This window comes from Mustela nivalis (genome assembly GCF_964662115.1).
Source record: "Mustela nivalis genome assembly, chromosome: 9".
In the NCBI taxonomy this organism is placed as follows: Eukaryota; Metazoa; Chordata; class Mammalia; order Carnivora; family Mustelidae; genus Mustela; species Mustela nivalis.
Window position 1 is genome coordinate 60997867 of NC_139028.1, and position 27883 is coordinate 61025749.

General features: G+C 36.4%; 1 protein-coding gene across 41 annotated transcripts in view; it reads right to left on the minus strand.

Annotated features, from left to right (window-relative positions):
- EMSY (EMSY transcriptional repressor, BRCA2 interacting) overlaps positions 1-27883 on the minus strand; it is a 93243-nt gene that overhangs the window by 46592 nt on the left and 18768 nt on the right. For all 41 annotated transcript variants that reach the window (XM_082749595.1, XM_082749590.1, XM_082749611.1 and 38 more), the window contains 2 exons: positions 19180-19456; positions 7680-7934 (listed from right to left, as the gene is read on the minus strand). In XM_082749595.1, coding sequence (XP_082605721.1) covers positions 7680-7934; positions 19180-19456 — 532 coding nt within the window. The remainder of the gene's footprint in view (positions 1-7679; positions 7935-19179; positions 19457-27883) is intronic.

Consider the following 27883-nt stretch of genomic DNA (forward strand, 5'->3'; position numbering starts at 1 on the left):
GATCTCTCTCTGTCAAATAAATAAATAAAATCTTTAAAAAAAAAAAAAAAACTTCTGTAATAGGACATCACCAAGAAAGTGAAAAGACAACCAACAGAATGGCAGGAAATATTTGTAAATCATGTATCTAATAACAAGGATTTAATATAAAAAATATATAAACTAAAAAAAAAAAAAAAACAACAAACAAATCTTTACAACTCACTGATAAAAAGACAACCCAATTTAAAAGTAGACAAAGGATATAAATAAATATTTCTCCAAGGAGGATATAAAAAGGGCCAATAAGCAGAGGAAAAGATGTTTGACATCATTAGTCATCAGAGAAATATAAATCAAAACTACAATGAAATACCACTTCACAGAAACCTGGAGGGGTAAAATCAAAAAGTCAGAGAATATCAAGTGTTGGAAAGGAGGCAGAGAAACTGGAACCCTCATACACAAATGCAGATGTAAAATGGTACAGTCATTATGGAAAACAGTCTAGTAGTTTCTCAAACAATTATAGAGTTACCATAAACTGAGCATGTCCACCCCAAAATATATACACAAGAGAACTGAATACCCAAAACTTACACATGAATACTTTCCAGAGAATATACTCATAACAGCCAACAGGTGGAAAAAATCCAAATGTATTATCAGTGGACAAATGGATAAACAAAATGTGAAGTATTATTTGGCCACAAAAACAAATTAAATACCAATATATGTATGAACCTTGAAAACACTGGTAAGTGAAAGAAACTGGTCACAAAAGACCACATATTACATGAGACCATTCATATAAAAATCCAAAAACAGAAAGTAGATTAGTGGTTGCTTAGGGCTGGAGAGGCTGTCATAGGGAGTAGAGAATGATAACTAAAGGTTACAGGGTTTCTTTCTGAAGTGATGAAAATGTTCTAAAATTAACTGTGGTGATGGTCACACATATCTGTGAATATACTAACTACTACTAAACTGTCATTTGAATGGTTATTTGAATGGCATATAAATTAAAACTCAATAAGCTTTTTTTTAATTCCAAGCATTTTTAAGAAAGAAAACACTGCAATTCTTTCTCAAAAGCACATAATATTAAACTAAAGCCTAACAAAGACTGTACACAAAAAGAAAACTACAGACCAACTTCCCAAGACTGCAATACGTAATCAATTCCTCATACTGGGATAAATTGGAAAAATATTTAAATGTAGAAAATGTGAATCATAACTAAAAATCTAGAAGCATTAAAGACTACACTGATAAATTCAACTATATAAAAACAAAAAAAGATCTATACAGCATAAGTCCTCATAAATAAAGTTAACAGACAAGCAAACTGGGAGGAAAATCCCTGTAAATCATGAAACACACACAGGGTTTGCTAATTATCCTGATATAGTAAAATTCCCAGAAATTGATGAGAAAAATACCACAGCAGAAGTATGGACAATGAATACAGATTGTACACAAAAAAATGAAATACAAAGGGCTCTCAAACATAAAGTTTTTTTCAAACTCACTCTCAATATGAGAAATGAAAATAAAACAACACAGAGAAAATGAAATATGTTAAGTATAAATGTAACAAAACTTGTACAGGATTTGCATACTGAGAACTGTGAAACACTGATGAAAGAAGTGAAAGAAGACCTAAATAAATGGAATGCCACACTCTGTTCATGAACTGGATAACTCAACACGATGTCAATTCTTTCTAAACTCATCCAGAAGTTTAATGTAATTCCTAGGAAATCCCAGTAAGGTATTACTGTACACAGATACATTTAAGCTTAAATTAGAAAGGCAACAAAACTAGAATAGCTAAAATAATTTTGAAATAGAAAAATAAAGTGGAAGGAGTCACTCTATCTACATTAAAGCTTACTATATAGCTATAGTAATCAAGACAGTATGGTCCTAACAAAGAGAGAGATACAAAGATCAATGAAACAAATGGAGTACCTAGAAATAAACCCACACAAATATGCCCAACTGATTTCTGACAAAGGTGTCAAAGCAATTCAGTAGAGTATGACAGCCTTTTCAACAATGGGCACAGAAGCAACTATATCCACAGGCAAAAAAATTAACCTTGACTTAAACCTCACATACTTTATATGAAAATTAACTCAAGGGGCACCTGGGTGGCTCAGTGGGTTAAAGCCTCTGCCTTTGGCTCAGGTCATGATCTCGGGGTCATGGGATCGAGCCCCGCATCGGGCTCTCTGCTCAGTGGGGAGCCTGCTTCCCTTCCTCTCTCTCTGCCTGCCTCTCTACCTACTTGTGGTCTCTGTCAAATGAGTGAATAAAATCTTTAAAAAAAAAAAGTTAACTCAAAATAAACTATGGCTTAGATACTAAAAAAAAAAAACTGTAACAAACCATAAGAGACTCTTAATCTCACAAAACAAACTGAGGGTTGCTGGGGGGTGGGGGGTAGGGACAGCTGGGTTATGGACATTGGGGAGGGTATGTGCTATGGTGAGTGCTGTGAAATATGTAAGCCTGACAATTCACAGACCTATACCCCTGGGGCAAATATTACATTAGGTTAATAAAAATAATTAAAAATATATAAAACTTTTAGAGAAAAATGCTAAAATCTAGAGCTATGCAAAGTATTTTGAGTTGATACCCAAGACATGATCCATAAAAGGAAAAACTGATAAACCAGACAGAATCAAAATCTAGCATGAATGAACAACTCAGAGCTATTAGTGGAATTTTATTAATAACATATTCCTTGTATACCTATGATGGTTAGACTTCCTAAAGAATCATGGCATAAGACTCCACAGTTGAGGCTTAAGGCATATGGGGAAAACAGGGTTAGCAGACAGATTTTTGAGTCAATCTAGAAAAGCTTTTATAAGCATTTCACATAGAGTAAAAGTAAATCCAGACAACATAATAAGTATATAATATCATACAGCTTTTATGAGCTATACTAGAATTTGTGTGATTAATTACATCTTGCTCACTAGAAATTTTTTAATATATCCTACCCCTGCTGTTCAAAAGAGATAATTAAAAATTAATTTTTGGAATAAGACAAGCATCACCTTGACACCAAAACCAGAAAAGGATACCAGGAGGGAAAAAAAAAGAACTACAGGCCAATATTTCTGATGAACAAAGACACAAAAATCCTCAACAAAATACTAGCAAACTAAATCCAACAATACATTTAAAAAAATCATTCACCACAATCAAGTGGGATTTATCCTTGGTTTGCAAGGGTGATTCAATATTCACAAATCAATCAACATGATACATCACATCAATAAAAGAAAGGATAAGAACCATATTATCATTTCAGTAGACAAAGCAAGAGCATTTGACAAAGTATAATGTCTATTCATTGTAAAAGCTTTCAATAAAGCAGGTTTAGAGCGAAGTTCAACATTATAAAGACCAACTATGAAAAACCCACAGCAAAAATGATACTCAATGGGGAAAAACTGAGAGCTTTCCCCCTAAGGTCAGGAACAAAACAATGTTGTCTACTCTCACCACTTTTATTCAACATAGAACTGGAAGTCCTAGCCACAGCAATCAGACAACAAAAAGAAAAGGCATCTAAATCGGTAAGGAAGAAGTCAAACTTTCACTATTTGCAGATGACATGACACTGTATAGAAAACCTAAAAGACTCCAAAAAAAAACCCTGCTAGAACTAATACATGAAGTTAGAAAATTCACAGGATACAAAATCAATGTACGGAAATCTGCTTTATTCCTATATGCCAATAACGAAGCTGCAAAAAAGAAAGAAAGAAACGATCCCATTTGTAACTGCACCAAAAACAATAAAATACCTACGAATTAAACTAACCAAAGAGGCAAAAGAGTTATATTTTGAAAATGTAAAACACTGATGAAAGAAATTGAAGATGACACAAAGAAATGGAAAGACATTTCCATGTTCCTGGACTAAGAGCCCAAATATTGTTAAAATGTCTATACTACCCAAAGCAACACATTTAATGCAATCCCTATCAAAATACCACCAGCATTTTTCACAGAGCTAGAACAATCCTAAAATTTGTATGGAACCACAAAATCCCCAAATAGCCAGAGCAATCTTGAAAAAGAAAAGCAAAGCTGGAGGCATCACAATTCCAGATTTCAAGTTATAATACAAAGCTGTAGTCATCAAAGCAGTGTGGTACTGGCACATAAGGACACCTGGGTGGCTCAGTGGGTTAAGCCTCTGTCTTCGGCTCAGATCATGATCTCAGGGTCCTGGGATAGAGCCCCCTTCGGGCTCTCTGCTCAGCAGAGAGCCTGCTTCCCCTCTCTCTCTGCCTGCCTCTCTGCCTACTTGTGATCTCAGTCTGTCAAATAAATAAATAAAATATTAAAAAAACAAAACAAAACAAAAAAAGACACAAAGATCACTGGAACAGAACAGAAAACCCAGAAATAAACCCCTTAAACAAATGGTCAATCAATCTTTGACAAAGCAGGAAAGAACATCCAATGGGAAAAAGACAGTATCTTGAACAAATGGTATTGGGAAAACTGGGCAGCAACACACAAAAGAATGAAACTGGACCACTTTTGGGGCACCTGGGTGGCTCAGTCGGTTAAGTATTTGCCTTGGGCTCAGGTCATGATTCTGGGTCATGGGAATGATCCCTACATCAAGCTCCCTGCTCAGCGGGAGCCTGCTTCTCCCTCTGTTCCCCCACTGGTGCTTGCTTTCTCTCTCTCTCTCCCGTTCTCTATCTCAAATAAATAAATAAAATTAAAAAAAAAAAATGAAAGAAAGAAAAAGAAACTGGACCATATTCTTACACCATACACAAAAATAAATTAAAATGGATTACAGACCTAAATGTGAGACCTAAAACCATAAAAATCCTAGAAGGGAACACAGGTAGTAACTTCTCTGATATTGGCTGTAGCAATTTTTTTCTAGATAAGTCTCCTAAGGCAAGGGAAACAAAAGCAAAAATAACTTGGGGACTTCATCAAAATAGCAAGCTTCTGTATAGTGACAGTGAAGGAAACATCAACAAAACTAAAACCTATGGAACGGGAGAAAATATAATGATATCTGATAAAGGGTTAATAGCCAAAATATATAAAGAGCTTATAAAACTCAACACCTAAATACCAAATAATTCAACTAAAAAATGGACAGAAAACATAAACAGACATTTCTCCAAAAAAGACATCTAAATGGCCAAAAGACACATGAAAAAATGCTCATCATCACTTATCCTCAGGGAAATGCAAATCCAAACTACAATGAGATAACACCTCACACCCACCAAAATGGCTAACATCAAAAATACAACAAACAACAGGTGTTGGCAAGGATGTGAAGAAAAAGGAACCCTTGTGCACTCCTGTTGGGAATGCAAACTGATGCAACCACTGTGGAAGACAGTATGGAGGTTTCTCAAAAAGTTAAAATAGAACTACCTTATGGTGTAACAATTGCACTATTGGGTATTTACCCAAAGAATACAAAAACACTAATTTGAAGAGATACATATACCCCTGTGTTTGAAGGGATACATATACCCCTGTGTTTACTGCAGCATTATTTTCAATAGCTAAACTATGGAAGTAGCCAAAGTGTCCACTGATAGATGAATGGAGAAGGAAGACATTATGTGTGTGTATACGTGTGTTTGTGTGTGATGGAATATTATTCAGCCATAAAGAAGAAGAATGAAATCTGGCCATTTACAACAACACAAATGGAGCTAGAGAACATAATGCTAAAAAAGTCAGTCAGCTGGACAAAGACAAATATTGCAGGATTTCCCTGAAATGTGGAATTTAAGAAACAAAGCAAATGAGCAAAAGGAAAGAGAAAGTAGAGGGGGAGAAAGAAACTAAGAAACAGACTCAACTACAGAGAACTGATGGTTGCCAGAAGGGAGGTGAGTGGGGGAATGAGTGAAATAGGTGATGGAGATTAAGGAGTGCACTTGTGATGAGCACCAGGTGATATATGGAACTGTAGAACCACTATATTGTACACTTGAAACTAATACAATGTATGTTAACTAATGAGTTAAAATAAAAACTAAAAAAGAAAGAAAGAAATTCTGCCATTTGCAACAACGTGGATGGGCATTGAGGGCATTATGTTAAGTGAAATAAGACAGAGAAAGACACATACTGAACGATTTCACTTACATGTAGAATCTTAAAAAAACAAACAGAAAAAGACTCACAGATACAAAGAATATTGGTGGTTGCCAGAGGCAGGGATGGAGGGCTGGCCAAAATAGGTAAAGGTGGTCAGAAGGTATAAACTTCCAGTTATAAGATAAATAAATCCTAAGCATGTAACCTATAGTATGGTGGCTATAGTTAACAATACTTTACTATATTTGAAATTTGCTTAGAGAATAAATCTTTTTTTTTTTTTAAGATTTTATTTATTTATTTGTCAAGAGCGAGTGAGCACAGGCAGAGTGGCAGACAGAGGCAGAAGGAGAAGCAGGCTCCCCACCAAGCAAGGAGCCCGATGTGGGACTCGATCCCAGGATGCTGGGATCATGACCTGAGCCGAAGGCAGGCACTGAGCCACCCAGGCGTCCCGCTTAGAGAATAAATCTTAAAAGTTCTCATCACAAGAAAAAAAATATGATTATGTATAATAATGAATGTTGACTAAACTTGCTGTTATCATTTTGAAATATATACATAGATCACTATGTTGTACATCTATAATACAATGTTTGAGATATGTCAGTCATATATCAAAAACTAATAACAAAATGTTCCTATCAAAAAATAAAACAAATGAAACTGAAAATGCTGGCATCTTCAAACACTTCTTTTACCACCAAATAAAGTCCAGATTCATTGGAGGAAGAAAAAAGGCCATTTCTATTTCTTAAAGATATAAAGTATATTAAGAGTCTTTCTAATTTAATTTCCCTGTGTTTGAATCCCCATCCTACCTGCTTTTCTATTCAATACTTTTTTTAAAAAAAGATTTTATTTATTTATTTGACAGAGAGAGAGACACACAACAAGAGAGGGAAGACACAGGGGGAGTGGGAGAGGGTGAAGCAGACTTTCAGCAAGGAGCAGGCTTCCAGCAAGGAGCCTGACACGGGGCTCGATCCCAGGACCCTGAGATCATGACCTGAGCTGAAGGCAAAACGCTTAACAACTGAGCCACCCAGTTCACCTCTATTCAATACTTTATGATTCAATTACTTAAACTAACTGACTCCTACTCCTGAGTTCCCACTGTCCTAGAGATGCTTTCAATAAACTCCCAAATTATTATTCCACAAACTTTATTGTACACAGTGTCTTATAATCCTAGCGCTTCTGCTCATACCATTTTATGCCAAATTCATAATACAGCATTCTAACACAAAACTCCAGACTAATTTTTCAACTGCCTACATTCTATAACCCCAATGCATCCAGAATATAATTCTAAAATCTGGGTTTGCTTCCTCAGCTTCCTTACCTCCCTGGAGAGTTCAATAAAAATAACTTCCTGCTGAGCAAATTGCTTTTTTTCTCATTTCTATGCCCAAGCTCTACTTCTTTATATAAGTATTTGCAACAGGAGGCTCTCAAAACATATTTTGGAATTTAAATTCTGGTGCTTGAGGAAACTATATATCCATATATACTCACAGTCTTCAGAGAAGCAGTGACTAGGGAAGAATTATATCTTATAAACATTTTCCAGTTACCTGACTCCTGTTTGATTTGAATAGTTGGCTTGATACCCGGTGGCAAAGGAGACTGCTGAGGTTGCTGCTGATGAGATACTGGCGCAGGCTGGCCCACATTTTGCTGTGTCTGCTGCTGCACTTGATGTAACTGCTGCTTAGGAGATTGTTGATGCTGTTTAGGAAACTGTGCAAGAATCTGAGTTGGGGTGCCCACTAAACTTTTGGGGGAAGGAAGCCTGGTTGATGCCATTTTGATCGCTGATGTAGACACGCCTGCAAAAGAGTAGGGAGCAAAGAACTTATTTAATAGCAAAGCATACTTAAAGCTACTTCTTGTAGTAGATAATAAAGACTAGGTAAATCAATAAAAACAATGATCAAGCACCTGTTAAGTGTCATACATAATATGTGGTGTTTTACATATTTGATACACAGTCCTCAAACTTGGCAAGGAAGGTGTCATTGCTCTCACACTTGAAAATACTGATGTCCCCTTGGTGAACAGTAGAGTAAAAGAGAGAAAATAACAGGAGGAATACTCACATGTCTCGCAATAAATTTTCTTTTGAAAAACACAAGTTCTTAGTGTGAATAATATAAGAACACAGCAAACTAAGTTTTGAATCTTATTTGTGATACATTTTTAAAATACTACTTTTCAGGTTCTAGCAAGTCAATTTAAAGAAGGCCAGAGAAAATATTTCACACTGAAACATTCATCTTTTGAACCACTCAGCATAGCAAAGCAGTTTTCCTATATCTCATTTCTGATGATCTATAAATTAAAGTCATTGCTTGAGAACTCTAACTGCGTCATTAAGTAATCTGTGAAAAATTACAAGCGGGTATACTTAATATATCCATAGCAAAACAATTCTGATGACATAAGGTATTAAGACACTGCTTCTCAGTCAATGCTAATATTAGTAGCATGCATAGATAAGTACCAGTAACGTACACTAACGATGTACGAGTTTGAGAGAAATCCTTCCCTCTCCCAGATACTTCTCAAGTAATTCTCTTAAAATTCCTCAACTACATAACAGGATAATTATCTGTAAATGATTTAATCTTCCTAACAACCTGGAATATAACTCATCAACTTTTTGAGCATTGCTGAAATGAAATGAAACTCATAAATTTATTAGCCCAATTGCCAAATTCTTGGGCTATTTCATACTTTCTTCTCCCACACCTCCCATTATGACAATTACATTGCATTATAGAAAAAATGTTAAATACTATCATGTTCCTATGTAAAATGTTTCTGGAGAATGATAACGATGGAAAAGAAACCTCAGGAAGTCATTCTAATTCCTGGGGCCTCAGCTCCTGCATCTGATGATTTTCCTTACTCTGCAAGTCTCTAAGGGTTGCTGTGTGGATCAAGTGAAATCACAGACTAATAACTATTTTAAGAGACTAAGAGTGTAATCAGAATCACCTGGAGGGCTTATCCACATTACCTACACATTCTCCCACCTCACCCAAACCCATCCCTCCCCAAATACTAGTATTTGACAAGTTTGTGTTACATTGCTTAGCTGTGCTGAACGAGATTATCTCTGGAGCCCCATTCAGCACCAACATTTTATGACTCCATGAATATAAAATTTTATATTAGTGAATGATATTATTTCTAAACTATTTAAAAGCTCTAACCTTTATATTGAATCTATAATGAACTCTTATACTGAGATAAATTGTGTACATGGGAAACTCCCTCTGTTCTCCATAGTTTTTTATAGTGTAAGTATGTGATATAAAAGCAGTTAGGATAACTTTAGAATCAGAGAACTATGTCCAAATCGTGCCTTCAACACATAAACACATTAACAGCTGTATGACCTGACTGAAGTACTTAATCTGAGAATGTTCATTCAGTAAAAATTTACTGAGCACATACTTCATGCTAGTATTCATAAAACAGTCCTTACCTTCAGAAAGGTTACAAGAGAAGATGATCAAATGACTATACAAATCTATTACCATAAACTGTAATGAAGACTATTTTTGTTTTAAATACGTGAAATGTCCTCTTCCTTCGGCCCTTTGTTTCCCAAACAATTCAGCACTAAAGCTATCAGCTGGTGCAAAGCAAGATGAACAACTAGGCAACTAAAGAGAAGAGTAGCTTAGCATGAAATGTCAGAGCTCACTGCAGAAATGGGGCTAGCATGGGAATCAGGAGAGGATGAGGAGGGTGTCAATGCTGGGGAAGTTCAGGAGACAGCACACATGTAGAGCAAGAGCCCAAGCAAGTGAGTGTGAGCCACCTAACAAACAGACCCAAAGCTTTAGCAGAATGTCCACTGAAAGGGGTAGCTAAGGTAGTATCAGAATCCAAACTAAATGAAAAGGCCTTCTGGGTGGGAGGAAAGCCAGTCATAGGTATTAGAGCTGAGAAGGATGAGACTGGCATCCATGCAAAAGGGTGATATGTGGGGAGTGTCAGAAATAGGTGGGGTGATGCAGGAGTCTACAGGATGTCAGAGCCTGAGTGGAGTGAGAGGTACTGCATGGTGGTGGGGCAACAGCAACAACAGACTGGTTGCATACTGGGAACTGACAAAGTCAATATATGGAAGAAAATGGAAGTCAGGTTTTTCACTATCACAGAAGGGAAAAGAAAAAACTAGAGCTGAAATTAGATTTATCAGTATGAACCCACAGTTTTCAATATACAGAAATAAATATAGATATAAATATGTGTACATATAAATGTACACACATAATATATCAGTAGCATATCTAGTACTCAGATTCTTACTTTCCACTAATGGAATCAGGGTTCCTTGGAAAAATGGCTGACCCCAGGGCTAGAGGAGGAAAAGTACAAAATGAGCTTGGTAAATATAAGACTTTTTACTCCTCTTTTGTTATATCTTTAACAGAAAACTGTCTAAAGCAAAAATAATAACAATGCAATGTGGGGTTTGTAATGTAGAGAATTAAGATGCAGGACAACCATAGCACAGGATGAGATATAAAATAGAAGTGTACTATTCTAAGATTCTAACGCAATATGGGAAGTGGCATATTCCTTCAAGACAGACTGTTACAAATTAAAAATGCAAAATGTAAGCTCTAGAGCTCAGTTCTCAACCAAGAGCAGCTTGCCTCCTCCTACTTCCACAGGTGGCAATCTGGAGACATTTTTCATTGTCATGACGGGTTACAACTACTGCTATTTAGTAGGCAGAGGTCAGAAATGCTATAGAACATCCCATAATACACAGGTTAGCCCCTCACAGTAAAGAATTATTCGGCCCAGAATGTCCATATGTGGCAGTTGAGACCCCAACTCTACTACTATTTAAAAAGTATCTATAAAAAAAGTACACATACATACACACACACACACACACACACACACACAGAGCTAAGAAACCAATGGAAGAGATAAAATAAAATCTTTTTTTAGAAAAAAAAATCAATAAATCCAAAAGATGAGAAAAGAGGGAAAAGGAAAAAAAGAACAGAAAGGATGAATAAAAACAATTCTCAAGATAGAAGAACTTGAACTCAATCATATTGATAATTACATTAAATATAAACAGACTCAGTAATTCAATTAAAAGGCAGAGGTGGTCATGGATTTAAAAAACTAAGCCTTAGCTCTATAATGTTCATAAGAGATACATTTTATTTATTTACTTAATTTTTATTTTTTTTTTTTTTAAAGATTTTATTTATTTATCAGAGAGAGAGAGGGAGAGCGAGCGAGCACAGGCAGACAGAATGGCATGCAGAGGCAGAGGGAGGAGCAGGCTCCCTGCTGAGCAAGGAGCCCGATGTGGGACTCGATCCCAGGACGCCGGGATCATGACCTGAGCCGAAGGCAGCTGCTTAACCAACTGAGCCACCCAGGCGTCCCTTTACTTAATTTTTAAAGAGATTTTATTTTTAAGTAACCTCTATACCCAGCGTAGGGCTCAACCTTACAACTCCAAGATCAAGAGTCACATGCTCTGACTGAGCCAGCCAGGCGCCCCAAGAGATGCATCTTAAACACAAAGGACAGATGGGTTAAAAGTAAAAGGATGAAAAAAGATATATCATGCAAACACTACTTACAAGAAAGTTGCATGGCTACATTAATATCAGGAAAGGTAGACATTAAAACAAGAAATATCATCAGAGAAAAAAGGCAACATTTTATAAAAAGGGGGTGATTTCATCAAGAAACAAGTCAAGGGGCGCCTGGGTGGCTCAGTGGGTTAAAGCCTCTGCTCTCAGCTCAGGTCATGATCCCAGGGTCCTGGGATTGAGCCCTGCATTGGACTCTCTGCTCAGCAGGGAGCCTGCTTCCTCCTCTCTCTGCCTGCCTCTCTGCCAATTTGTAATCTTTATCTGTCAAATAAACAAATAAAATCTTAAAAAATAAAAAAAGAAAGAAACATTAAAAAAAAAAAAAAAAGACAAAGGGGCGCCAGGGTGGCTCAGTGGGTTAAAGCCTCTGCCTTCAGCTCAGGTCATGGTCCCAGGGTCTGGGATTGAGCCCCGCATCGGGCTCTCTGCTCAGTGGGGAGCCTGCTTCCTCATCTCTCTCTCTGCCTGCCTCTCTGCCTACTTGTAATCTCTGTCAAATAAATAAAATCTTAAAAAAAAAAAAAAAGAAAGAAAGAAAGAAACAAGTCAAATACACTTCACTAATAAAAAGGCAGAAATCCTAAATGTGCATGGACCTAATAAAAGAGATCAAAATACAGGAGATGAAACTGATAGTGCTGTAAAGAGAAATGCACAAGGCCACAGTTACAGCTGAAGTTATTTACACTCCTCTCTCAGTAACTGATATTACAAGTAGACCAAAAAAAAAAGATTAAAAAAAGGGTATCTGAACAATTCTTTTAACCAATTTAACCTCACTGACATGTAAAAGACCAAATAAAAAGTCAATTCTTCTAAAACCATTTACAAATAATCTAATGCAGTATATACTTCTAGTTGCCCGGTTAATATTCTTTCTCCTCTGCCTTTTGTCCTTTCTAACAAAAACCCATTTTCTCTCCTCAAAAGGATCCACCTTCCTGGGTACTGACATTTATTTTATGGAGGACCCCAAACCAGCCCTAAAGGGCAATTTCTAACTGATCTAAGCCAGTCATGATGGCTCCATTACTCTTGCCAGGAAGTAATTTAGGGTAGGGTGCATGACACAGTTGTGGCCAATAAGATGTAAGTTCCTTCTCCTGGGAACTTCTGGGAAAGGTATTCTCTTTCCTAAGACAGATTCACAAAAGGGTACTACTGATTGTCTCTTCTTTCTGTGCCTGCTGTCATATCTGGATGCGATACATGAAATTGCTGCACTCATTCTGCATGATGTGAGCTACCTGAAAAAAAAGCTGACATACAAGGAAAGCCTAGAAAAAACTTCTTGATGGCTTCAGTGAGCTATTTAACTTAACTGGGGGCACCTGGGTGGCAACTATCTTCGGCTCAGGTCATGATCCTGGAGTCCCAGCCCTGACTCCTGTATCAGGCTCTCAGTCCATAGGGAGTCTGCTTCTCCATCTGACCCTCTCCCCTCTCATGCTCTCACTCTCCCTCTTTCAAATAAATAAAGAAAATTAAAAAAAAATAATAACTTAATTGGAACTTCTCTGCTTCTGAACTTTTGGTTTTATGAGATAATAATAAGATAAAAAATTTATTATTAAAAACCAATTGCTGGGGTGCCTGGGTGGCTTAGTCAGTTAAGCAGCTGCCTTCGGCTCAGGTCATGACCCCAAGCTCCTAGGATCGAGCCCAGCATTGGGCTCCCTGTTCAGTGGAGAGCCTGCTTCTCTCTCTCCCTGCCTGCCGCTCTGCCTACTCATGCTCTCTATCTCTCTGTCAAATAAATAAACAAAATCTTTAAGGAAAAAAAAAATTGCTCAGATTTATATGAAGTCATTCAATTGCTTATCAAATTTTGCAATTCAGTTTATGTATTAATAACCCAGAGCTCCAAAACAATCAAACATCTGAATGCCAAAAGAATACAGGCAACAGTGAATAGCACTGAAGCAAACATAATAGGCCATATTTGAAGACATTAAATACAGTTCAGGCTACACAGGTATCTGAATAAACACGAACTGCTTGGAGTTTTAACATGAGCCCCAAAGAAAGAATGAAGCCAAAAACACACTAAAAAAAAAAAAAAAAGTCATTTAAGTGGAGGGGAAAGAAGGTATATAGCTTTAAAAATCTTATCTGTGTTTTGTTGTATAGAGATTAAAGGAAAAAAAACTAGTATTAAACAACTGACTGATTAAACAGTATGCCGTTCAAAAATTTTTTTAATCCTAGAAATTACACTCCTTCCCAACTTTTGTGAATAGGAGGAACAAAGACTTAACAGTGGAAACGTACTAGTAAAATATTCTAAGATAATATAGTTCGGGGAACTAAAATATAATATTTAGCAACCTCTCCCCCAAAATTCCATCCCTCAGGGAGCTTGGGTGGCTGAGCTGGTTAAGTGTCTGGCTTGGGTCACGATCCCACAGGTCTGGGATCAAGCCCTGAGTGGGGTTCCTGGCCAGTGGGGACTCTGCTTCTCCCTCTCATTCCCCCTTTGTGCTCTCTGTCAAATAAATAAATAAAATCTTTAAAAAAAAAAAAAAGAAAGAAAGAAAAACTCACACAATACTTATAAAAAATAATTTCCAACCCTCTGATTTGGTAATCCTGCTCCTGAAAACTGGTTTTAAGAGAGGCCTCAATTAAATTCACAAAGATATTTGCTATAGGTAAATCTATAATATCAAAATCTAGAAATACTCTAAATACCCAACATTGAGAGAATTTAATAAACTACAATAGAAAGAGAAATATTAAATAGCATTGAAAATAATTAGGGTATTTAGAAAAATAGAAGAATGTTTAAGAAAGTATAATACCAAAGGGAGTATGAGCTTTTAATACTAAATAAATAAATAATTTATTCACATGGGTAAAAATGCATTAATACATAAAATGGAAAGTTCTATTGTGATACAGTGGTAGGATTACTGATGGGCTTTTATTCTCTGAAATTATTTAATCCATTAATACTTTGAGGTTTTAAAAAACTTAGGTGCTAAATGAGGATCATTTTGAAATGACAGCGTTGGGGGATTTCATAAGGGAAAGGATTTCATGAAACAGAAATGTTAAAATGGGAACTCCATTCAGGGAGACCCTAAAGAGAATCAATATAGTGAAGAAAACAGGAGTTTTCAGTGGAAACAATTGAAAGCAATATGTTACTCAGGTTGAGGTGGGGTCAAGGACATAAAATAAAAGGTCAGTGGAAGACAGATTCAGTATTAGGTAAATAATTCATGAAGTCCACAAAAGAATATAAGTTGAAGAATGACATGAAAGAAAATTTCTCTCACCAAAATATGAGAAAAGACAATAGCATCAGGATTTATCTGAGAAGCAGGTAGAATAAAAAGTAGAAAGGTCACGGTAATCAACCTGTGTGGCTTATGAGGAACAAGAAGGGACACACATAACAGAAAAAGCTATGCAATCTACAGGGGAAAAAAGAAGAGGAATCAAATATGAAGCAGTCATCTAATAAACTTCTTTCTATGCACATAAAGCACATTTCAACTTATCACCATCATTTTGTATTACCAGCACCAGACTTAAAACCACCAAATTAAAAATTATCTCTTTCAACACTGAAGTGCACAGTATGTATTTGTATTTTACTTTCCATTAAACAGAAAGAGAAAATATAATTACGTACATACATACTTACATATTTAAAAAACATAAAAACAAATAAAAAACGAATTAAAGGGGGAAAAAAGGTTATTAAAAATGTTCAAATGTTCAATCAGTTAAGTGTTGGACTTCAGCTCAGGTCATGATCTCCGGGTCCTGAGATCAAGCCCCACTTAGGGGACAGTCTGTTTGTCCCTCTTCCACTCTGCCCCTCTCCCCCACTCGTGTTCTCTCTCTCTCAAATAAATAAATCTTTTAAAAAAAATATTCAATCCCACATCTCCCCAAAACAATCAGATTTAAATCTGATCAAGCTTCTTGATTTAACTACCAGTTTTATGGAAGGAAATACATGGAACAGGAGCACTTGTTAAACCACACCATGCAAATAAAAATCAATAAAATCTAGACTATGAGAAACTCTCATGAAAAATGACAGATTTCTTCAACAAATAAACTGCAAAGGGGGGGAAAAAAAGGAAGATAGACTTATAAAGTTTAAAAAGACATAACCATATCAATCAATGTATGGACTTTGGATCCCAATTTAAAAAAATTTTTTTACGCATGATCCAGGATACTTGGATAGGAACTGAATATTTTATTATATCAAGAAATTATTGTTAAAAATCCTAGGTGATAGTGGCATTGTGAGTTGTGATCTTTTTTTCAGGGATACATACTGAAGTATTTATAGTTGAAATTATATAATGTCTGGGATCTGCTTCCAAACATCCAGGTCAACGGTGTGTGGAGGGAAATAACAGGTATAGATGAAATAAGACTGACCATATATTGTCCATCTCTGAAGCTGGGCAATGGGCCCATGGGGGTTCATTCTACTGGTCTCTCTACTTATATGTGATTGGAATTTTCCATAATAAAATATGTTTTTAAGTCATCCTTCAAACTTTTATTTATTTATTTTTTTAAGATTTTATTCATTTATTTGAGAGAGAGAGAGCACAACCAAGAGAGCACAAGCAGGGGAAGCAGCAGAGGAGAGGAAGAAGGAAACTCCCCGCTGAGCAGGAAGCCTGATATGGGGCTTGATCCCAGGACCTTGAGATCACAACCTGAGCCAAAGGCAGCCATTTAACTGACTAAGCCACCGAGGCACTCCTAAATCATCCTCTAAACTTTCAGATGACAAACCCCAAATAACCACTCTCATTGGCAAAATTTTAAGAATTCCCGTATTTGAAATATAAGGGGTTCCTTTCCATCCCCTTGGCATAAACCAACCATAAGAACATACCCCCTACCTTTGGAACCATCTCTACACTTTTAAACATGAAATCACCTAACAAGTTGCCGCCATTAAGACTCTTCCCCCCTTTACCACCAGCTGCCCTTATAAGAATAACCAGAGACAGATACATCAACTCTGAAATAGCCTGTTTCTAGTCTGCCAACAAAAGTAGACACTGAATACCCTTGTCCCCCAGTCAGCCACACAGAAGCTGCTACATTAGCCCTACAGTCAGAATGACAGCTCTGGTCTGTATATTACCACTTCCACTATTTACCTTTTTTAAAAGGAATTGCTTTAATTTTTTAGTAATATTTTAGTAATAGCTAAATTAAATATCTCAAAGACTCAAAAGAATCATAGTTTCCCAGAGTATCTGCATTCATGAGTTTATTTTTATAGCTCTCATGTTCTATCAAATTCCAGTGAATTTCCAAGAAACCTCTGAGATATTTTGTTCAATTCCCCAATAACTACCTGAAGCTCAAAAAGATACAGAATACTATAAGAAGCAAAGGAGAAAACAGGGAAGTCCTAAATTCCCAAGAGTTTCAGAGGATACCTAGAAAAAATAGTGTGAGAAATAGAAGAATGGAATATTCAATTTGCCTAATGATACTTCATTAGTAATGGGATTCCTGGGTGACTCAGTCTATAAGTGTCTGCCTTTGGCTCAGGTCATGATCCCAGGGTCCTGGGGCATGGGGTGGTCTGCTTCTCCCTCTGCTCCTCCCTCTGCTAGGGCACACTCTCTCTCTCTCTCAAATAAATAAATTAAATTTAAAAAAAAAAGATATTTCATTAGTGGCCAAGGGAACCCCCCTTTTATCTCAAGTAATAACATCTTCCTTTGGAAAAACAGTAATTCTTCTAATAGTTCAATAAAACTTCAACAAACTGTGTGATGAGTACTAGAAGGAAAAACTAATTATCAGTGGATGATAGTTTTGATACAAGGGTCACTCAGGTAAGGATAGAGGTGGCTGCCCCTTCTCTCACCTTCAGATTTTAAAATGATGAATTTGGATCATGTTTGTAACTAACATTTTCAACAAACTTTCTGTATAAAAATTATTATAGTTTACTGCTATGCAAATAGAAAAGTTGGAATTTTTTTTAATTACTTAAAATAACAAATAAAAGAAAATTTCAAGACTACTATTTTCCCGTCCTTGATGGAGACATTAAATAGGTGTAAGAGCCAGGAAATAATGACAGCTGCTTTCACATCCTAGCACTGGAGCTATAAAGTAAAGGAATACTGATGGCGTCACATCTATATAGCTTCTTCCTTGCCTACGCAGCTGCAGAGAACACACTAAACATTACTATAACAATGATGAAAAATACTTCTGTTTTCCTATGCTAGTGCTTGCATTCACTACTAGCTCATAAACTAGGACACTTTCTTTAGCTATGTATTGTTCAAGTAAAATTCAATGAAAACTAAAACTAAGTTGTATTCCATATTGTCTCTATGCTCCCTTTGATAGACCACAACCATGAGTGTGATTTCTGTACAGTACTTCTCTCCCATCCCCATCTTAAGACTCACTAGCACTATGAAAAAGATTACTGAAAGTGTGCTATCTGGCTTTCATAGGGAGGAAGACAAGGATATGGAAGAGAGCAAAACTTATTTAGACTAATATGGAACTAAGATTTCCACATTTCCTTTCCTCTGGAATTATTAAGAAGCAATTGTTCTTCAGTTCAGCCTTAGCTCCTTTTAATATCTCCCATCATCTACCATAGAGAAAAACTTAGGAAGACTGAAGAAAAGGTGAATGACATGTCCTTGAACTCATCCTCTTCCTCCTGCTTCTTATCAGTGGGTTACTTACTCTGAAAAAGTTGTATACTTAATGTTTCCCCTAAGAATCTTTTTTCTTTTTTTTTTTTTAAATTTGGCAGACAGAGATCACAAGTAGGCAGAGTGGCAGGCAGAGAGAGGGAGGGGGAAGCAGGCTCCCCACTGAGCAGAGAGCCCGATGCGGGGCTCAATCCCAGGACCCTGAGATCATGACCTGAGCAGAAGGCAGAGGCTTTAACCCATTGAGCCACCCGGGCGCCCCCGCCTAAGAATCTTGAGTAAGACTGACTCGAAGAACACAGGTTTGAACTGTATGGGTCCACTCGTACACAGATTTATTCAATAAATACAGTACAGTATGAAAAATGTATTTTCTCTTCCTTATGATTTTAATAACATTCCCTTTCTCTAGCTTAACTGACTGTAAGAATACAGTATTTGATGGCTACAACATATGAAATATATTGATTGTTAATCAATAAGGGTTCTGGTCAAAGGAGGCTATTAGTAGTTAAATTCTGGGGGAGTCAAAGTTATACATGGATTTTCAACTGTGCCAGGGGTCAGTGTTCTCACCCCCGTGTTGCTCAAAAGTCCATTGTAATTTCAAGTTCCTCATTTAAGAGCTGCTGATATAAAATGCAGGGATCCTCATACCCAAAGCAGAAAAATATACCCAGCTGGTTGTCTTCAAAATCCCCATACACCACAGGTACAGAATTACACGGCAGGTCACCACTCACCTTGTGCTACTGTTGACATGACCACGGATGGTGTGGAAGATACCACAGCTGTCACTGCAACTGTGTTAGGAATAGGTGATGGTGTAGAACTGCTGCTGCCACTGCTGCTACTACTGACCAGGGAGGACTGTGAAGCAGTTATAACCACTGGTGGCTTCTGGGTTGTGGAAGCAATGACTGATGTTGGTACAAGCTTAGTGACTGCTGCATAGTTATGGGATTTGGAGAGAATGTTGGGCACGAAGGTTGAGCTTGGTGATGTGGTCACTATAATAACCTAAGGAAGGAAAAATAAGTTATTTTTATGAACACACTATATTACTAATGTATCTAGACTCATAGTTACATATAATCTAAAAATAGCTTATGAAATATGAAGAAACAATTCACCAAAGAGAAATACACAACTAAAAATATGTGTAAGCTTTCCTCTACTAGTAACCATCAAAATATGTTTAAAAGAAACAATTTTTACCAAGTATTTTTAAAAATAATGTTCAATGCTATGTAAGATACCATGAAATAAGCATTTCAATATACTGCTTAGGGAGTATAATGGGCACAATCTTTCTAGAAAGTAATTTGGATAATCATTCATTTATAAATATTTGTTGAGCATCTACTATGTGCCAGGCATGGTTCTAGATGCTGGGGATAGTGGAATGAACAAAGCAGACAAAGTTCATACTTTCATGGAGCTAAATTCTTATAGGCGGGGAAGAAAACAATAAACAAATTAGAAAATATATGTCACATATAGGTCATATAGAGATAAATGGAACAGACACTAAGTAGGGTAGGAAATAAAGAATACTGGGAGTACTGTATTATTGTTTATACAGGAGTCCATGAAAATCTCTCTGGTAAGGTAACATTTGAGCAGAAGCTAGAAGCAGGCGTGTGAACCATGTTGCCACCTTGAAGAAGTGCTCCAATGGCACAGAAAACAGCAAATAAAAAGGCCCTGAGGCAGAAGCAAGTTTGGTATCTTCAATAAATTTCAAGGACTTAATGAATGGGACCGGAATTTAGGACACAGAGAGTAGTAGGAGATAGAATCAGGGATGTAATGGGAGACCAGATGATAAAAAATCATGTTGATGCTATATATCCTTGATATGATAAATGAAAATGGCACTTTATCAAGGTGGTCTGCCTTCCAAAAACCCCAAGCCCTAGTCTAATGATGAGAAAATATCAGACAAATTCCAATAGTGGAGCCTCCTACAAAATATCTGACCAGTACTCTTTAAAATACTGGTCAAACGAAGTCTTGAGAAGCTGTCACAGACAAGCGAAGTCTTGAGAAACTTTCACAGCCAAGAGGAACCTAAGAAGACATGACATGTAAATGTAATGTGGTATCCTGTAAGAGAGAAATCTGAACAAACCATGGACTTTGGTTAATCTTAATGCATCAATACCAGTTCATTAATTACAAAAAAGTACCACAGTAATATAAAATGTTAAGAACAGTGGAAACTGAGTATAGGGTATATGAGAACTCTCTGCACTATCTCCTCAATTTTTCTGTAAATCTAAAACTATTCCAAAAAATATTTTTTAAAAAGCATTACTGTCTACTAGATGAAGAGTACAGTAGGGCAGAGGTAGTAGAAAGAGGGAGACAATTAGGATGCTCCTGGAATAAAGCAAACAGAGATGGTCGTGACCAAAGTGTTTGTAGCAGAAGTGATGAAAAGTAAACAGATTCTGAATATACTTAAAGATAAAATCAACAGGATTTGCTCATAGCTTGATACAGGGAATGGAGGGGGGAAAAAGAAGCAGGAAAGAGACTTCAAAGTTAGCCTGTGTGGCTAGAAAAGTGTATAAGACATAGGGAGGCAAAAAATTTCAGATGAAAAAAACACAACAGAGCAAAGGACCTATAGCTGGAATCAGCTTGATGTATTTAAAAACAAAGAAAGTCAGTGTAGCAAAAACTATATAAAGCAAGGAGAGGTTGGTAAAGTAAGGAGAGGCCAGGTTATACTTATAAGCCAGAGTAAAGAATTTAAATTTTATACTAAGTACAACAGGAAGCCATAGGGGGATTTTTAAGTGAGGAAACAGCAAAATTTGATTTATATTTTAAAAGATGATTCTAGCTGCTATGTGGTGAGTGCCAAAAATGGAAGCAGTGAGACTAGTAAATAAACTGTTGCAGTAGAGCAGGCAGGAAATGATAGAGGCTGCCTGGACTAGGGTATTAATAGTGGAAATAAAGAGAAGTGATCACATGCAGATTCTTTTAAGAGGTAGAGTCAATAGGACTTGATATAGAGAAACTGTAGGCCTAAGGAAAATAACATAAACAAGATGAACTCCTAGAGCTAATGTGCATTAGCTAAATTTCAATCTCCCTAAAATTCTGTAACACAGACACTATTATTATCCCCATTTTACAGCTGAGAACACAAAAATCATTTACAAACCTACAGTATCACGGTTTTATTCTGAGTGGGCATAATGGTGGTATGGTGATTCCCAAAACAGAGCAGAGTTTCTTTTTGTTCTTTCACCAAAATTCCCTCTACCTATCTAGGGCAGAAAACTGTTTTGAAAAATCCGAAGAAATTAAGGGAGAAATTCTCTTTCATTTTCACATTAGTCCTAAAGAAGGCCTGATATTACATCAGTTGGTCAAAATTTACTGAGTATGTCTGCACTCAATACTGACACCTCAAAGATGACTATATCATCACTATGTTGTCTATATCATCATTATTATACATTTGCAGTATCATGGAGAATTATTAGACGTAACTACATATCCACTACTTTAAGCAGTTTGTCAATTATTTGATGAGTTTAGACAGATATCTAAGTCTTGACCAGCAAACATCTATATAGAGTTGACCAGTATACTTCTAGATAGACTTGGTCAGCAAATATCTATATAGCATTATTACAAAAACAATCAAAAGCTATCGTATAAACTGAGAAGAAATAGACCAAAATGGTAAAAAGACCAGAAGTTTAAGAGTCAAATGAACCTGAGCTTAATTCTGCTTTGGCCACTGACAAATGGCAGATCCCGGGACAGGTTAAAATCTCTGGACTCCTATTTTCATCTATAAAATAGGGATAATAATACCTACACCTTGCAAATCATTACAAGGACTAAATGAGATAACGATGTGAAGCATCTAACATAGTGCTAGGCACATAGCAGGTGGTCAATATTTGGCAGTCAATAAACAGCAGTTACTAGATTACTACTACTATTCAGTAAAGGTGTAATGGATCAATTCAATCTGGAGATATATTTTATGTAGTCTTTTTTTGTTCCACTAAAAAATGTTATATATCTTTTATATATATACATATAAAATACTATATATCTTTTACCCAAATTCTGATACCCCTGAGAATCCAAAGAACTCATAGCTACTACCACAGTCAAACCAATTATAGTGGTAATGGTAATTAGGTTTCACATCTTCACATCTGCCAACTCTGAACTCATGGTAGTAGCTTCCTGGAGCAGTGTTTATAAGGACTCTGTGACACAGGTAAGGATTCACCAAGGCTTGGCAGGAAAGTATGCCACAGTCAATTAATAATGTCTGTCATGGGCAAGGAAGGGGAAGCATTCACACTTGTGTCAAATAATTCCAATGTTTAAAAACTAGAGTATCCATGTAGGCTTCTAACATGACAAAATTTCAGCAAAATAAATCTAGAAGTCCTTAAGAGCATTTTTTAGGCTATAGACAAATGATAAAATATATTTTAAGATTTCAGTCTGCATGTTGATTTCTGATCTGAAAGGGGGTTATCCAAAATTAGAGATCCACCTTAAAGAAAATGCACTTGTACTTTAAAGTTATGAATTACAACAGGGGAAATAAAGGGATTTTGAAACCAAGTGAACCAAACAGTGTTTATTCAGGCCATAATTCAAATTACTGACCTTCTAGCACTCACAAAAACTCCTTAAGAGTGCTGGGACTTGCACCCTAAGGATAAAATGAAAAATATCAATCAAGCACGTGAAAGCATAAAGCTATATTTTGTTGCTTTTTTCATATAAGTGCTGTACCAATGTTATACTTAAAATGAAGGCACCATATTAACATAGGTGGAAATATGTCTACCCTGAAAATATATGACCTATTTGAATTTGAATCAAGTCCACAAATTCATAAATAATTACACTTAATGTAAAGTCACTTTACCTAAAATAATTCCTAAGTTGACTTACATAGGATTTGTGAGAAATCAAAGGTGAATGCAATAATGAAAACAGCCTTACAGAGATTTTAAGAAAGTCCAATTACCCAGCAGAAGGAAAACAACAAACAAACAAAAATCCCAAAGAAGATCTATTAGTGCTACCATACTCAGCCTGTCCAAGACCTAACAAAACCAATGGCACTGGGTACAAATGAAATCAAAGAGTATAGTTTTGCCTCTGGAACATAGTAGATACTCAGTAAATATTTGTGGAATGAATGAGTCTTATTTTTAATTTAATTTGTTTTAAATGTTTATTTTTTAAGTACAGTAGGACAATCTAAGGTTTTGAGCTTGGAATCTCCTGGTATGGTTCATATGACCATGGAGATAAATAGGCTTATAAGCATCCTATGTCGACAACTCGACTACCCATTCTCAATTGGCAATTCCGAAGAAAAAGCAAAAATAAAGATATGATAAAGTCATTGAATCAAAACAAAACAAAAAATGCCAACTTTACTTACAGGTGAACCTTCCATCTTTTACAAATATTTTTATCTATGTCTATCTTCCGAAGAAGATTTGAAATATAAAAATGTTAAGGTGACATTTACTAAGCATTCATCGTATGTGCTATGTTAAGTCTCCATGAATCATCTTGTGTAATATTCCTGATAACTCTAGAAGTAAGTACTATGATCTTTGTTTTATATAGAAACTGAGGCTCAAGAGAGCTGGCAGAATCAGAACTAGGAATCAGATCTATTTATTCATTTTTTCATTCATTCATTCAACAAACATTAATAAACACCTTCTACAAGCTATTCTAAATACTAGGGAATACAGTGATGAATAAGATAAAGTTTCTACCCTCAGCAACATATGCTCTATGGGAGAAACAGGAAATGAATAAAAATATAATAGGTTACTAACTGGTTAGAAGTATAATAAATAAAAATAAAACGAGTAAAGAAATAGAAAGACATAATGGGAGATGGGTGCTCTTTCAGATATACTGGGATGCCTGGGTGGCTCAGTTGGTTAAGCGTCTGTCTTCAGCTCAGGTCATGAGCTGGGATCCAGTCCCGCATCAGGCTCCCTGCTCAGCAGGGAGCCTGCTTCTCCCTCTATCTGCTGCTCTGCCTACCTGTGCTCTATCTCTCTGTCATAAATAAAAAAAACATCTTTAAAAAAAAAAACAAAAACCTTGCTACACTATTTCTTAAATACCAAATTAAAAGAGTAGTTAAGAAGGGGGAAGATAGAAGAATTACAGACAAGTTAAGTCCCAGCAAAAAAAGGGGGGGCAGTAAAAAATTACAGTAAGCAGACTTAAAAACTCATAGAGGAGGCTGATAACACTTAATATAGGGTTAGTCCAGAAAGCATTAACTGTATTATATTATATGAAAAGTGATATTCAGAAGGATTACCTTGGAGTCATCAAAAACAAATGCAAAAATCATGTTCAGTTTAACATTTAAAAAGTTATCAAAAATAGTCAATTTCTACATATTAAGGGGTAAGCTTCAGTTAATTGATGAATTCATTTAGAAGAGCTCATTCTCAATAGTGCAAATAAATAAAACATTGCCTTACATAAAATACTGGCAAGGAAAGAGAACTAACATTTTTTTGAGTATATAGCTATCGTTGTACTTTAAAATACCCAATCTCATTTAATCCTCACAGTAACTTTTTAAGACTGGCATTATTCTCATCTCACTAATGGGAAAACAGATTCAGAAAGACATACTAGAAGAGCTGGGGTTCCAACTCAGGCCTCCCTGACTACAAAAATTCTTGCTTGATTTTAACACTGTACCATAATGCCTCATCCTGAAACTGAAAACAGAATTACATTCCACAGATCAGCTCATTATCGCTTACAGTTTACTAAGAAAATAATTTCTCGGGGCGCCTGGGTGGCTCAGTGGTTTGGGCTGCTGCCTTTGGCTCAGGTCATGATCTCAGGGTCCTGGGATCGAGCCCCGCATCGGGCTCCCTGCTCCGCGGGAAGCCTGCTTCCCTCTCTCTCTCTCTCTGCCTGCCTCTCTGCCTACTTGTGATCTCCGTCTTTCAAATAAATAAATAAAATCTTTAAAAAAAAAAAAAAAAAAAAAAAAGAAAATAATTTCTCATGTATTATGTAATGATATCTTTCCAGGAAACTCAAGGGGGTTCTTTAAATGAAAGTTATTGTGTGTCTGAGGGTTCAAAGGTAGGAAAAGATCATCTGCCGAAGATAAGAATATACCTCTCCCTTCCTTCCCCCAAATCCCTCTAAAATGGTATGAAGGAATGTTTTTTTAAAGGGGAAGAGGCATGTAAATCCCTAAGGTCAAAATGGAAAGAAGATAACAGCTGTGAAGTTTTGTAAAGTAGACAACAGATAAGTAGTAATCAATCAAGCATAACCTCAAAGTGGAAACAGAAAACCCCAGAAAGACTCAGGACTTGAGAGCAGGAGATATGTCTTAAGTGGGAGTAAAAGTAGCACAAGAGAGGGGAAAATTAGTTGAAAATATATTTAAGCAGCATATATATCTACAGCTATCCTCCCCACCCTAAAGGAAGTTTAGGAATTTAGTCTCTTGAGGGAGAGACTGAATCCAAGAGAATTTGCTAACACTGGGCTAAGGGAGCTGAGTACTGTGCTACAGAGGGGTTAAGTGAAGTCTATATACTGAATGGTCAGACTACCCAGCCCTTCCCTCCATTTGCTCCCGAAACACTAGCAGACTGGCTAACTATTCTAAGCAGGAGACTGGAAAATTCTTCTCTGGGGAAATCTGACCAGTCCATAATAAAGCCATAACGAGACTGGTAACTGATAGAGGTAAAGGGGTAGTAAGTTTTTCTCAACAGAACAGTCTAGGTAGGTCTACAATGAAAGTCACCAGCCAACATGCCCCACCCTATACACACAGCTTTCTGTCAGTTTTTAGTGCCCATATTCATATATAATGGACAGCTAGCCAGCATTTAAGGAAACTCTAAAATGAAACAGAGATCAAAACAAACAGATACAAGGAACTTACAGGTAAGAGAGAAAACATAAAAGAATAAAACATCAAAAAAAAAAAAAAATCACGGGGGCACCTGGGTGGCTCAGTGGGTTAAGCCGCTGCCTTCGGCTCAGGTCACGATCTCAGAGTCCTGGGATCGAGTCCCACATCGGGCTCTCTGCTCAACAGAGAGCCTGCTTCCCTCTCTCTCTCTCTGCCTGCCTCTCCATCTACTTGTGATTTCTCTCTGTCAAATAAATAAATAAAAATCTTTAAAAAAAAAAAATCACAGTATCATCAGGATACAGTGATTTTACTAACGAACAGGATGCTATTTTTTAAAAAAGGAACTTTTAGAGATCAAGAAAGAGTTACCAGAAGTTTAAAGTATGATAGCTAAAAGGACAAATCCAGAAAAGTAGTGAAGAATAACATTAAAGGATAAAGAAAATAATACTTAAAGAGCATTTACTACGTGCTAGGCTCTATTCTAACAGTTTTATATTTATTATCTCATTTATTTACACCCCAAAATCTTATAGGTTGTCTTCCTTGTTTTCAAATGAGAATACTTAATTCCAGAATTTAGTTTCCCCACAGTCAAAAAACTGGTTAAGTGGCAAAAACTGAGATTGAAATTCAGAAGTCTAGTTCCAAAAATCCAGGCTTTTAACCACTATTATAGTAGAAAGAAAAAGCAAACAAATAGAAAATGGGAACAAGAAACGAAAAGCAAAAGGATCGATCCAGGCAGTTCAACATTCTAAATAGTTGATCCAAAAAGAGAGAACAGAGAAAGACCTAGGAAATAATTCAAGAAATTTCCCAGAACTGAAGGATCCAAGTGTCTAAAGTAAAAGGGACCACTGAGTATGCACCAATTGATAAAATAAAGACCCACACCAAGAAAAATTACCTTGAAATTTCAGAACTCTAAAAGTTACCAAGAGTTTTCAAAGAGAAAAGCGGAAATTAAAACAGCATTGGGCTTCTCAAAAGCAATACTGAAGGCAACTGCCAATGGAGCACTAGCTTCAAAGTTCTCAGGGAAAAGTACCTCCAACCTAAAAAATACTTTATCTAAACTATCAAGAAAGTGGGAGACTAAAATAAAGACATTTTCAGTCCACCATACAAGGTCTCCAAAACTGTACCTTCCATCCACCCATACACCAAGAAGCTACCAGAGGATGTTCCAGCAAATGACTAAATAAACGAAAGAGGGGAGGCATATCAGCATGCTAGTGAAGGTAGACTCCAGAAATATAGGTGTGCAACAAGCCTAGGGTGCCATCAGCATCCAGATTAGTGTGGAAAGTTAGTGTTCTAATAACATATAACTGACAGAATACTGATGATTTGAACATACTAAGAGGAGTTTCAGAAAAGAACTATGGATACCATACAAAGAATAAAACAAAGAAGGCAACAATAATTATTCACTTAATCATATCCTTCCTTTCTTCTATAAAACACCCACTTCTGACAACTTTGTTACTCTGGCAAAGTAA